A 14,797-nucleotide genomic window follows, 5' to 3' on the forward strand; every position below is an offset into this window, starting at 1 on the left:
GCCAAAAGGCCTGGCCCAAGAGGCAGGTGCGGAAAAAAGTGTGTATGGTGCAGTGACCAAGGTGCCGAAAAACTCAAGGCGAGCTGCCCCTCACCAGTGAGAATTAAGGCACCCCTGGGCTGCCACCTCAGGGGCACGTACACCACAGGCTTTTTTCGGTCTCGGCCCTGGCCAGACCCGGTGTAGCCCTTACCTACCAGGAGGCTTGGAACGTAGACAGCTTAGGAAGAGCTTACCTTCAACTGGGGACAAGCCTTTTGCAAGGCCTGATTCAACCCAGGAGGAGAAGCCCTCCCACCACCATCCAAATTCCTTACCAATTACATCCAGGTAAGCTACATCCAATACTAACCGGCCTCAAGGGGCGACCAGCTTTCTCGCTCCCTTCAAACTGATAGGGGCGGATCCCATTCAAATCAGAAGGCAATGGATCCATCTGGCTTTCTTTGGCAGTTCCTACTTCCCAGTCCTCCAGTTTCGCCTGGAGCACCCTGGTTCATTTCAGCCCCTGCCCCTACTAACCTTCAGGGTCCATACCAACTGATAAGAACAGATACTACACTTGATCTTAGGCAAAAGGCCGAGAAGCGATGGATGTGATTAAATGCTTTTTAAACGTTATTGCACTAGTGGAGATTGTCTTTCTTTCCACATGATCTGGACTGCTGCGGCTCTGCATTCATCTATAGAAGGGATGTCCATGGTGATTCATTTGGATGTGTCTATGTTCTATGCCTTCTAACTTAGCCACGAGAGTGGGTAAGCAACTTTATTTGGTGAGTGTGCATTTCAGATCTTCCCCAGACACGGTGGTGGTGGAGAGCGGTGACACAGTATCTCATTCCACATCCTTTCATTATTCCTTGGATACTTCGCTCATTGTCCTTTTATATGTCTTTTTATGGACTTTTATTGGACTTTTTTGATGATTTTGACCATTAATGTTTTTATTCATTTTGTATTTAATTTGTGTTTAAATGTTACACATAAGTTCATGCATATGATTGTGTGTGTGGGTGATCATCACTCCTACAATTGTATTTATATTTAAGTGGTAGTGAGAGGATACCACCATCCCTGCGCTACTGGAATTAATCATTCAATTTTTTTCCCTAATTTTAACTGATTCCCTGTTTGTCCTTCCCGAGGGACCTCGGAAGGGTTCGGCTGCGTCCGCTGCAACCATCTCCAAATGGATCAGACAGACTATTGTTCAGGCCTATTCACTAAAGGGTCAAGTGCCTCCTTTCCCTGTGAGGGCACATTCTACTAGAGCGGTCAGTGCCTCTTGGGCGTTTCGCCATCAGGCTTCTGTGGCTCAGGAGTGCAAAGCAGCGACCTGGTCGTCTGTGCACATTTTCACAAAATGTTACAAACTTGATGTGATGGCATCCTTGAATGCTTCCTTTGGCCGCAAAGTTTTGAGTGCGGCGGTTGTTTGAAGAGACGTGTTGTTACGTATCTTTTCTGGGGTGTTTTGTTTTTTTGTTGTGGGTTGTCTCCTGTTGCCCTGTTGGCTCGTTTTTTTGCTCTGGCCTGGTTGACACGTTGCCTTTTCTGTAGGTTGCGTCTTCCCACCCCTCACACCTGCGCTGCTTTGGGACGTCCCACTCGTGAAGGTATACCGAACGGGCTGCAAATGTCAGAGGACGTAGGAGAAAATAGTTTTTGTAAGAACTTACCGTAAAACTCTTTTCTCCGAGTCCTCTGACAGTCACAGCCCCTGCCCCTCTGCTTTTTTTCTTTGGGGTCGATGCCTTCCGGTACTGCTTGCTACGAAACTGGAGAACAGTGCTCACTTTGTAAAGATAATGGCTGAGGGACGGCCCCCTAGAGGTGTGTCTCAGTGTGAAGTTTTTTCCATTAATCTTTCACTGCCTAGCTTATTCCTGCAGAGGCCGCCATTACCCCACTCGTGAAGGTATACTGAACGGGTTGCATCTGTCAGAGGACTCTGAGAAAAGAGTTTTATGGTAAGTTCTTACAAAAACTCTATTTTTCCAACGGTTGCACAGTGCTGCTAATTTTCCTGGAGTTGATGAAGAGAAATAGTCCCAGACCACACTTTTAATTTTTCTATCTCCATCTCCATTGAAACAAGAAAGAGACACTAATTGGCTTAAACAAAATTTCTGGCATACACCCTGTAGTGGGTGGGTGTCTTGCTGGCATACACCCTGTAGTGGGTGGGTGTCTGGCTGGCACCCTGTAGTTGGTGGCTGTCTGGCTGGCACCCTGTGGTGGGTGGGTGGCTGGCTGGCACCCTGTGGTGGTGGGTGGGTGTCTTGCACCCTGTGGTGGATGGCTGTGTGGCTGGCAATCTGTGGTGGGTGGCTGGCTGCACCCTGTGGTGATGGGTGGCTGTCTGGCTGGCACCCTGTGGTGGGTTGCTGGCACCCTGTGGTGGGTGGCTGACTTGCTGGCACCCTGTGGTGGGTGGCTGGCTGGCACCCTTTCATGGCTGGCTGGCACCGGGTGGGTGGCACCCTTTGGTGACTGGCTGGCAGTGCTACCCTGTGGTGGTGGCTGGCACCGATTTGATATTAAAAAAGATTAGCTCGCAAATGCAAAGGAAATTACTACCAAATCTGAAGAGAGTCCTTAAAAAAAAAAATGGGGGTTTGGTCCCACCATATGGCCATATCGTGCTCAAGCCCACTACTGCGTCAAAGTACCCCATTATCAGTGGGTCCTACACTATCCATGAAAAAGAGATGGATCCAGCCTTTCTAACCCATGGAGATAATACTCCTTGCTGGGAAAAATGTGCAAATGCACTACAGGGGACTCCTCCTATATCCAGGCACCGATTTGATGGCTGGCTGGCACCCTTTTGTGGCTGGCTGCCATCAACCTTTGGTGGCTGGCTGGCATCCTTTGGTGGCTGGCTGGCAGGCACCCTTTTGTGGATGGCTGGCACCGTGTGGTGGCTGGCCTGGCACGTAAATGCCCAGGGCCTGTGGCTGGCTAGCTGGTATAGTCAGGTCTCAGGCAGGGCCTGTGGCTGGCTGGTTACACAGTGGGTGTTTGGGACTGGGTTGCTGGCTGGCTGTGTTTCAGAACAGATGCAGAACGTGTGTCAAGACTGTTGGTCACTGTTCACTCACTAGATGTAGAAGAACTCACTGTCCCGAGTCCTGACCGATCCGTCTGTGCCGCATGCAGACTCCAGTGTGGCCGTGGCGGGTAAAAGACACTGTAATGAGGCAGAAGGAGGCGTGGCCTAAGAGCTGTCCAGTGCGTGTGGCGCAATATACGCGATGACGTCGCGAAAATATCGGCAATATCGATAAATCGAAAGGCCGATACAGGTATATCGGGGAAAGTGCATATCGGCCCCCGATATATCGGTGTTGCTGATAATGGGTCAATCTCTACAGTCATTCCTTCTTAAGGTTGTCTCTGGTTTCCATCTGTATGAAGACATTGTGTTGCCTTCCCGGTGTCCAAAGCCTAAGCATCTTAAGGAAATTGCCTTGCATTCTCTGGAATTGTTACTGATTCTCTGGATATGGTTCGGGCGATGAGGGTGTACCTGGCGGCAACTGAGTCGTTTACGAAATCAGACTCACTGTTTGTCCTTATGGATGGACCTCGCAAGTAGTTGGCTGTGTCTGCCGTGACCATTTACCGATGGATCAGACAGATGGTGGTGCAGGCCTATTGAATCAAGGGTCAGGTTCCTCCTTTCCCTGTTAAGGAGCATTCTACGTGGGCACTTAGTGCCTCCTGGGCCTTCCGTCGTCAGGCGTCAGTGCTGCAGGTTTGTAACGCAGCCACTTGGTCGTCTGTGCACACTTTCACAAAATTTTACAAAGTGGATGTGCTGGCATCTGCGGATGCTGCTTTTGGCCGCAAGGTTTTGCAAGCTGCTGGTTGAGAGGACTATTCCTCTTTGAGGGTGTATGTTTTATCAGATGAGCTCCAGTCCCTGGTTGAGCTCCATGTTACCTGGTTGGCTAAGTTTAGCCTTTGGGAGTTTTTTTCTGTTGTTTTTCCCACCCCTCTAGTTTGACACTGCTTTGGGACCTCCTAATGGTAAGGAAGATTCTGGAGCTGTGTCCGTCAGTGAACTAAAGAAAAAATTGGATTTTTGTCTTAGCTTAAATTCCTTTTCTCTTATGTTCATTGACAGACACAGAAACCATCCCTCAATTGAGTTGGGTTATATTTCTTCTGACCCTGCTTGCAACAAAACTGAATGCCTATAGCACAGTGTGGGAGGCTATCCCCTGGGACTGCCCCATAGGCGCGGTAATGTTTTTGCCTTATGTCCTTCTCATGTAGTGGGTAGCATAACCTAATGGTCAATACGATTCTGGAGCTGTGTCCATCAATGAACATCAGAGAAAAGGATTTTACGGTAAATCCAATTTTTCTAGTCTTAGAAAACTTTAAAATCTAGCATTTCTGCTTTAGAGGTGGAAAGTTTTGTCTGTGTGCTGTTGTGATCCACACTTTGTCACTAAGGGTCATATCACTATCCTTTTGACTCAATGACTGAGGTACATTGACAAGTAAGGATGTTCTCGTTGTATAATAGCATAGAAAGAGTTGTGGAGTTTCATTTCAGCAAGCTGGTTCCCAAGCTGAAGGCGTGAAAGCCCATTGTCTGAGGAGCGCCTAGATAAGTTGTTTACAGTTAAAAAGAACTGAACTCTTGAACAAAAAAGGCAAGCAAAGAGCACAACACCAGTTACCGTTGTTGCCTTTGAGATCCCTACAATTAATCTTTCTCCACTACTGACTTACTTTGCCTTGTTCTGCACTGTCTCTGTGTGGAAGCAGCCATCTGGATAGAGGCAGGACTTAGCTTCCTGATGTCCAAGCCTCCAGCAAGGAGAACCATGGGTAGTGCATAGTGATATCACTAAAATACCACTCCTTATATTTTGAGAATATCTGTTAAGAGGATGCAGTGTCTTAGATCTCTCATTGCAGAGATTCAGCTATGAGGCTGTAGGCATAAAAGGAATTCCAGAAAGAAGCTAAATTTTTCCAAGTACTGAAAACATGCCAAAATATGCCTTGCAAGAATGCACTTGGCTGACTGTCAAAAATGGTGCAGGAGCTACTTTGGCAAGTTTGTCACATGTAGGGCAGCTCATTCATCATGACAAAAAAAAGCAGGAAAAAGTGTTGCATTGCGAAGATGTTAATGTAGCTCTAGTGTTTAATGTTTACAAGCCCTTAAAGATTTGCTTTATGCATGTAGAAAGATTTCTCTACCCCTAGCTTGCATAAAAACCTCTCGCCCCGTACCTCTGGGTGCTAACCAAAAGCAGCCCAACTATGCTTCAAAAATTCATTAAGAAAACTTCTTGCTCCTACTTTTAGATATGCTGTTTTTTTATTTCTACTTTTTGCTTCAAGGGACCCCACCCCTGCACTGCACTGCATTGCATTGGTGAAACGCTCCTTACATTCAGAGGTAAAGGAATAAGATATATAACTTGATTCTTCACTGCAGCTGGGTTCCACCACGCTATGTGGCCAGTTCCCCAAAGCCTCCTCTCTAAGATGCTCCAGCTAGAGGGTACACAATGATGTCATCAATTACAATGCTGGGCCGGTAGCTAAAATGATAACTAAGATTAAGTATTGCACCTTATTCTTCTACCCCTATATTTAACAAACACTTCATGGGGAGTTTAGTTTTCTATGAATATAGTTTCTTCTATGCAAAATCATATTTTCTAGAACACTATTAAAATCAAGTATATAAAAAAAAAATGGTTCTTACAGAACTTACTACACTTTTGTTAAGAAAAAAACATTCCCCTCTGGGTGATCTCTGTACATTGCAAGGATTTTAACAAACTTTGTTGAAGATTCCTACCTTTTGTTGTTCTGTAAAAATCACTGTTCCTCTGTGCTGAGTGGGTGTAATGGGAGTGGTTTCATAATTATCAGCTGTGGCACCTACAGGGCTCTGAGGAAAGCTGCTGGGACTGCATCCCTTTAGACATGTTCCTTTTGGGAGTATTTCACCACAAATTAAATTTTTGTTGCAGGGGGATGCCAGAAATCTGACTTGTATCTTAGTGCAGACTTCTGAGAAAATTGGTGAGCCAATCACACAAGCAGGAAATTATGTTTCTGGGGTGTGGTCAGTACACATTCTGTATACAGAACAGCTCCAGGTAGCTATATTGCATTTTCAGAAAATTACAACAGCTGCAGATTGAAAAGGAAAGGTAATTTAAATACCATTCAATTACAATATGATTTGTGTCGCAATTGTATACGCTATATTGTTTTTTCTTTATTTGCAGATTTTTTTCCCCCATGAAAGTTACCCTTTAAAGTTGTAAAGGCAGAAGGTTTTTTTTGTCTTAATGCATTCTATGCATTAAGATAAATAACCTTTAGTGTGCAGCAGTCCCCCTCAGCCCCCCTAATACCTGAGCCCCATCTCGATACAGCGATGTGCACCAGTGCCTCGGCTGTCCGGGACTCTGCCTCATGATTGGCAGAGACATAGTAGCTGCGCCATTGGCTCTCGCTGCTGTCAATCAAAGTCAGTTAGCCAATGAGGAGAGAGGGGACTGAATGGACACAGAGCTGTGGCTCAGGTGCCCCCATAGCAAACTGCTATGGAGCGCCAGCAAGGGCTCTGAGAAGAGGATCCAGGCTGCTCTGTGCAAAACTACCACACAGTTCAGGTAAGTATACCATGTTTGTTATTTTTAAAGAGAAACAAACTACATTTTAGTATCACTTTAACAGATTTAAATCATAATGCATTTTGTAAACTGTCCATATACTTTATCTTCTAGAAGCTGCTATTCAAATGACATTATATCTGATCGCTATGTGGTACCTGACGATTGTGTCATTGTTGGTGAAATCTATGCTGTCCGTGTGGCTGGAGATGTTTGGTGGTACCGGGTTATTGTCCATTCCGTTATCAGTTCCGAGGACGTTCAGGTCTACTATCCTGATTTTGGCAATTTGGCAACTGTAAAAAGACAATGGCTACGATTCCTCAAGTAAGATTTCATAATTGTGCTGTAATGGAAACCTAAACACTCTAGAGCTGTCTTGTGCAGGAATTGGTTGTTTTGGCTATATGTATTTATGTGGGTGAAGGCGCCTGGTTCTGCTCGATGGTATTGAGTTGGTACCTGCTGTCCCTTTCTTTTGTGTATACCACAAAATAAAACTGATAATAATGAATAAAGAAGGCGCTGGTTTTTGTGGATTCCTTATTCAAGGGTGACTATATATAGTTTGAATGTGCAGTACTGGTGTGAGAAGACGTAACACCAATTACCTCGTATGTGGTTGCATGCTCACTAAGTATACCTCTGTGTATTCAAACTATGAAATACATATATTTACAGTGGCCCAGTAATTGGAAAAATTCAATGATTCAATCCAAATAATAAATAAACCCAAACAGAAATCTGTTCCCTTGGTGACTAAGTGTGTCACCTGAATGGCTCAAGGATGGCCAACATATAACTACAATTATGCAATAATCAATTTACAATCAATAAGCAATAAATAAAATTAACTTGACACTGTTGTCACAATTTATGTGCACAATCGGTGACTGTGGTTAGTGGCAAATTTTAAATAAACAATTAAAACAATATATTGAGCAAAATGATGATTATTTAGTCCGTGTAATACTATGGTGCACAAAGCATATAATAGATGAATCTTCAGTTCAAGTGCTCCACCTCGTGCTTTTTTGTGATATTTGTGGTAATCCATCCTGCTTACCAGATCGCATCAGATCACACAGACCTATGGAGCCTTTGATCCGTATTCAATTAGGATGGATCAATCCTCCACCAATCTCCTCCACATCAATTCTCCTCTGGCTTATCAACTCGATGGGACTGGATATTGCCTCTGGGATAACTCCTTCCCCTCACTCCTCCTTATCGTTTGGTACGCGCAAATCACCTCGCACTCCAAAGGTGTTTCCTTATGTGCCTTCTTTTAAAAGGTATTCTTGTACGGAACGGGAACAACCAAAATTACCATTTTTGGTCCCCAGAAGGTTTGCTGTATGTTACCCTTTTGAGGAGTCATTGTTAAAGAAGTGGACTAGTCCATCAGTGGGGGACCCTCCTGTTTCCAGGTTGAATAAAGCAACCAGATGAGAAAAGGGTTCGATCCCTGATACCTAAATTAGTGGGTGTAGCCAACGTCCCAAGAGAACATTTAGGAGCAAATTTTGGTGCCTCAGGTCAAAGGAGATGGGACTTTAAGGGCTCAGTAAAATAGTGTATTTTATTAAAGATATATTATTATGTACTGATAGCAAAATAATAATACAAACAATGTAACACAATAAGTGCCAATGGGTTATAGACCCATGTGAGGAAGTGAAATAGAGCGAAAGGTGACAATGTGAAATGGTGACTTTAAGAACTCTGTCTATTTAGGCTCATGTATGTGAGCTTGTTGAGAAAGAGTGTCTTGTCAAACTTCCGACGCATTTCGGCATTAGTATATTGCCTTTATCAAGGAAGCGGGGAGAGTTCACCATATATGTGATTAAGCGGTCAGGTCCGAGGCTTTGGTATTCCCATTGCTTTCCCAAAACTATTCACTGGAGGGAAGGGTAGCTGAGGGACGGTACGGACGCCCTAGGATACGCTTCTTTGGACTTTCATTTTGCCAACCCAGCCCTACTAACCGGAATTACCAGGATCCATGACCAGGGCTCCCCCTGCTGTTTTGAATCCGGAACTCCCTTCAATGCTAAAGTAAAGTAAAGCAAGAACATACTCTCCACCGGCCTCCAAATTAATAATTGGATCATTATAACTAAGACTTCAATCACCAACTGCCAATGAGAAGGATCTCCTCCCTCCTCACACATATCAAGCAATCTTTACGCCATACAGCTATTCCTCAATCCTGTGTGAATAGTTTTGGGAAAGCAATGGGAATACCAAAGCCTGGGACCTGACCGCTTAATCACATATATGGTGAACTCTCCCCGCTTCCTTGATAAAGGCAATATACTAATGCCGAAACGCGTCGGAAGTTTGACAAGACACTCTTTCTCAACAAGCTCACATACATGAGCCTAAATAGACAGAGTTCTTAAAGTCACCATTTCACATTGTCACCTTTCGCTCTATTTCACTTCCTCACATGGGTCTATAACCCATTGGCACTTATTGTGTTACATTGTTTGTATTATTATTTTGTTATCAGTACATAATAATATATCTTTAATAAAATACACTATTTTACTGAGCCCTTAAAGTCCCATCTCCTTTGACCTGAGGAACCAAAATTTGCTCCTGAATAAAGCAACCATGGTTCCAGTAGAGGAATCCCCGTCCTTTAAGGACCCAGCTGACAAGAAAGCAGAGGCTGTGGCACACAGCATGTTTACTATGGCATTGCAGCCAGGCTTTGCCTCAGCCCTGGTGTCTCAGACCCTAACTGAATGGGCCAAGCTTGTGCGCCAGGGCCTGGGGGGTGAGCAGGTCCCCGCTGCTTATGTTGATTTAGCGGACCAGTTGGTCCATGGCTACAGTTTTTGTGATGCAGCTTTGGACACAGCTCCTGTGCTGTCCAATTTTCTGTTTCAGCGGTTGTGATTAGGCACTTGCTGTGGCTTAAGAATTGGTCCGCAGACCAAGCCCCTGGATGACATCATTAAGGGTAACACGGGGGGAGGGGGGGAGAGATTGATTACCTTACTTCCACAATCCAGGAAAGGGAAGGAGCCTCGTCACAGACGGGGGCCCTCCTTCTCAACCTATAGAAAATTAATTTGTGCTTCTGGGACTGAGAATAAGCTTAATGGATCTTTTAACCACTTGCCGACTGCCGCACGACTATTTACGACGGCAGTAAGTCCCTCACAGGCAAAGTGACGTAGGGCTACGTCGCTCGCCTGTGAGGCTCTAGGGGGCGAGTGCGTGCCACCGGAGGCGCGCTCCCGCCCCTGCTGGCTCCCTAACATGTCCGCGCGTGTGACAGGCAGACCCGATGTCCGCTGGTCACTCGCGATCGTCCGGTACAGAGGGAGAAAGGCAGGCGGCTAATGTAAACAAAGCCGTCTGTCATTCTCCCCTGTGTAAGTGCAGAGATCATACGGTCCTGCTATGTAGGATTGTATATATTTCTGTAGTTACACAAACAGCCACATCCCTTTACAGTTAGAAGCACGCCCCTAGGGACACACTTAACCCCTCCTTTTCCAATAAAGTTAACCCCTTCCTTGCCAGTGTCATTTTTACAGTAACAGTGCATATGTATAGCACTGATTACTGTAGTAATGTCACTGGTACCCCCAAAAATGTCAGTCAGGGGTCCAATCTGTCCGCTGCAATGTCGCAGTCCCGCAAAAAAAAAAAATCGCAGATTGCCGCCATTACTCGTTAAAAAAAAAAACAATAAAAATGACATAAATCTTTCCCTTAGTAAACGCAATAACTTTTGCGCAAATCAATCAAAATATGCTTATTACGATTTTTTTTTTTTGCCAAACATATGTAGCAGAAAACAAATTGCAAAAATGTAAGTATTGAATGTGAACAATACACAAAAATGTTATCTACAATGTAGAGCTCTTAAAAGTGCACCGTGCAATATTAAGTGCAAAAATGTGCAAAAAAAGCTTGAGTATAGAGAACGTAATAATAAAATCAATAAATAAGATAAGGTGCCAGTCCAGATAAAGTTAGTCCAATAAAACTTCTAATAAATAGATAACTATAAGCAATTCCAAATGGGTCCCATGAAAGTGCTGGAGTGCCAAGAAGAAAGTGCACAATCATGCAATCATTCCGGTGCAGTGAAAAGGTGCCGATCCTCCCCCTTTGGGTATTCACTTACCGGACAAAAATGACCCCTACGCTATACAGCTATAAGGCTCGACAAAGCTTGTGTCCTAGTAAGGGGTCATTTTTGTCCGGTAAGTGAATACCCAAAGGGGGAGGATCGGCACCTTTTCACTGCACCGGAATGATTGCATGATTGTGCACTTTCTTCTTGGCACTCCAGCACTTTCGTGGGACCCATTTGGAATTGCTTATAGTTATCTATTTATTAGAAGTTTTATTGGACTAACTTTATCTGGACTGGCACCTTATCTTATTTATTGATTTTATTAATTATTACGTTCTCTATACTCAAGCTTTTTTTGCACATTTTTGCACTTAATATTGCACGGTGCACTTTTAAGAGCTCTACATTGTAGATAACATTTTTGTGTATTGTTCACATTCAATACTGATTTGCACTGAGTTCTTACATTTTTGCACTTGAGAATTTTGGTTATCACCATTATTTATGAACAGCTGCATTTTGGTTTCATTTATTTCACTTATTAATGGTAATATGCAATTTAGCCAACCATTATTTATATTTCATATTTAACACCCCCTTTCTTTGCGCTGTATTTGCACTGCACTTTAGAAAACAAATTGGCCTAAAATGTTTAAAAATGTTGATTTTTACATTTTTTGGGGGGGAATTTCATATAAAAAAATGTGAAAAGTATTGTTATTTTTGCAAAATTGTCGCTCTTTATTTGTTTATAGCGCATGATCAAAAACTTGCACAGGTGATCAAATACCACCAAAAGAAAGCTCTGTTTGTGGGGAAAAAAAGGACGTCGATTTTATTTGGGTACAGCGTCGCACGAAGGCGCAATTGTCTGTTAAAGTCACGCAGTGCCGAATCGCAAAATAGGGCCTGGTCAGGAAGGGGGTAAAATCTTCCGAGGCTTAAGTGGTTAAACCTTCCCCAGGAGGTTTCAAGCAACCTTGGTCTAGTAAACCTAGAGCTAGCTTTTCTGGACCCGCAGACAAGACCCTGTTTAACAAGAAGGTCTGCCCTCACCCATTTTTTGGGTGGGGGGACATCTTCGCTGGTTTCCGGCCCCGTGGACTTTTTTGGTGAGTGTCAAGGAGATACGCAAAAGGTTTCTTCTGGGGGTCCCCGTAAAGGGGGACAAAATGTGTCCTTTTTATGTTCTTAATCTCCTTGTGCGGATTTAATTCCTGCAAAGGCTCTGGTGATGTCCGAATTACCTAAGGGAATTGAATTACCGAGGTGTGATTTTAATTCTTACCAGGGTGGTCCTTCCTCTGGACAAATTTCTTGAACCAAAGGCTGTGATTCACCAGCTGCTGTCACACAAACAGTTCTCTCTCCTGATTTGCATACAGGTTGTGAGTCTGGTGGTATCCATCTTCAAGACAGTTCTTTTTACACAGTCCTACATGCAGCTCCTTTAGCAGGTTCGCCCCACAGGAGGATACCCAAGTTCATGGCGTGATCACAGGTTCCTCTGACAGACATCGCAGGCATCCAAGGACCACGTTAAGGCCAGCATCATCCTCGGCTCAGGCTTCTTCCACAATTCCTGTGAGGAATCAAGAGCGAGGATCTTTCAATCATGCTGGTGGACGTAAACGACCCTTGGGGGCTTCCTCTCAGAGAAGAACAGTTGTCCCAAGGGCTAATCTACCATCCTGCTTTACAGTCGCTGGTTTTAGTGGCTTAGCTATTGAAAGCCAGGTACTGAGGGATAGAGGTTTGTCTGGATCTGCGATCCCTACTATGGTGAAGGTGAGGAAATTGTCTTCCAGCAAGATATACCATTGTACGTGGAAAGCATACAATTCTTGTTGCGAGTTGATTGACGCTCATCCTTGATCCTTTTCTGTGGCTCGGATCTTGAACTTTCTTCAATAGGGCGTTGATCAGAATTTGACCTTTTTAAGTCAGAGTATCTTTTAAGTCTGCCTTGGCAATCTTCTATCAGCGACCCCTAGCCACGCACTCTTTAGTTCGTACCTTCATTCAGGGTGTTCGACGTGGCTCCACCTGTACGGTCTCTTTTGCCGACATGGGATTTAAATGTAGTGCTTTCGGTTCTTCAGAAACCTCCATTTGAGAATATTCAGGAGATTCCCTTGCCTACTTTATCCCAGAAGGTGGCATTCTTGGTGGCTATTACTTCGGCCCGCAGGGAATCTGAATTGGCAGCATTATCCTGTCGCAGTCCTTATTTAGTGGTCCATAGGGATTAGGTGGTTCTTCATCCCTGTCCATCATTCCTACCCAAAGTTATCTCTGACTTCCATTTGAATGAGGACATTGTGTTGCCTTCCTTGTGTCCAAAGCCGGCTCATCCCAAGGAATTTGCTTTGCATACCTTGGATGTGGTTTGTGCGATTCGGGTGTATCTGACAGCTACTGAGTTCCTTTCGAAGGTCTGACTCGCTTTTTGTGGTTACAGACGGACCAAGAAAAGGGCTGGCCGCGTCTTCGGCTACCATCTCCAGATGGATCGGACAGACGGTGACTCAGGCCTATTCCATTAAAGGTCAGGTTTCACCTTTCCCTGTCACGGCTCATTCTACTCGGGTGCTGAGTGCTTCTTGGTCCTTCTGTCATCAGGCATTAATTTTGGAAGTTTGCAAGGTGGCCACTTGGTCATTGGTACATTTCTTCACTAAATTCTTTAAAGTAGATACTTGGGCATCTGCGGATGCTTCTTTTGGCCACAAAGTTTTGCGGACTGCTGTTCAAGAGGGGCGGTTCCCGCTTGAGGGATGTTTTTTCTTTTATTTTTCAGACAGCGCTCCTGTGACCCGGTTAAGGCCCCTGTTATGTTTTGCCTTGGGTTATTTTATCCACCCCTCATTTTCCTTTTGGCACTGCTTTTGGATGTCCTGCTAGTTATGATTTATGGAGCGCTGTGTCCGTCGACGAACGAAAGGGAAAATCAATTTTCTCTTACGTCCTCCGACAGTCGCCGCCATCTTCATATTCGTCACAATGGGGTATTAGACTTTGCTCCGTAGGAGTAGCTAGGCAACAGAATATGTCAATATTAAAGCTTTTAACATATCCCCACCCCAGGGGGTGGTCCCCTCAGTCTATACCCTCCTGCTTCCTGTTTCATACCTCAGTTTCAATATCTAGCTTGTCAGGAGTAGCTGGATGTCTCTATGCTGGGGCATTTTGTCTCAGCCTTTCTCTATTCTTTTTTGATTTTTGTTTGTTTTTTCTCTCTCTTAGCTGTTATTTTAGTCAGCATTAGTTAGTTCTTCTGATGAAGAGGATTCGTGCGGGCTGGGTCTCGGGCTGATCCCCCTGGTCGCAGGTTGTGGGTCAGTGGCTTCCCAGCCTGCCTTCGAGCGTTCAGTCAGGTACTGCTCCTGGCACAATGAACGACCCATCCCTGTTCGGTGCAGGGATGCTATGGTGAGGTGGCTACCTCACTGGACGCTGTGCGGTTTCTCAACCCCAGTTTTGCTGCGTCCTGGATGCGACTCTCCCTGTCACATGTGCAGTGGCTTGTTCGCCTGTGCGGGTTCCCCACGCCATCTAGGAGGTAAGTGTATTTGTGTGGGGACCTGTCTGTTTGGGGGGTGTCAGTCTGGGACTGTGTAACCCTGCCTGTGTTCACACTGTTAAGTTCCCTATCTCTCTGGCTGCATGCTGTGGGCTGCAAGGAGGGGGGGCTGTGCTGCACTAGCTGTGTCAGACTGTGAATGTGTGAAAGACTGTGTGCTGTGGGGCATGATTATATCGTGTTTGGGGCACATTACAGCGACCGCTGCGGCGGTCCGCCATGTTTTACTATACTGTGGTGTGTTTTTTTCACTTCACTGAGGTGGAGGAGCGGCGTTTTCGGCGCCAAACGACGCCATTTTGGCTGCGCTCGCTCCGGCCGCATGTTAACACTGCAGGCGGCCATTTTCTTGTAGCCTTCCATAGGCTTTGATAGAGCGCCCTGAGTTGCATCATTCCTTTTCCCTGGGCGCACCGATCGAGGCAGCAGTGGTCTATCCAGGTT

The 14,797-nt window shown here is 45.1% G+C and overlaps 1 protein-coding gene across 1 annotated transcript in view; it reads left to right on the forward strand.

The window, feature by feature from the left end:
* Positions 1-14,797, forward strand: part of TDRD5 (tudor domain containing 5) — a gene marked incomplete at both ends in the record, with an annotated part of 586,386 nt that overhangs the window by 353,131 nt on the left and 218,458 nt on the right. Inside the window, one exon of the mRNA XM_082265311.1 lies at positions 6,780-6,992. Within this exon, the coding sequence (XP_082121437.1) occupies positions 6,780-6,992 (213 nt within the window). The remainder of the gene's footprint in view (positions 1-6,779; positions 6,993-14,797) is intronic.

This window comes from Pelophylax lessonae (assembly GCF_965119305.1).
Source record: "Pelophylax lessonae genome assembly, chromosome: 8".
Classification (NCBI taxonomy): domain Eukaryota; kingdom Metazoa; phylum Chordata; class Amphibia; order Anura; family Ranidae; genus Pelophylax; species Pelophylax lessonae.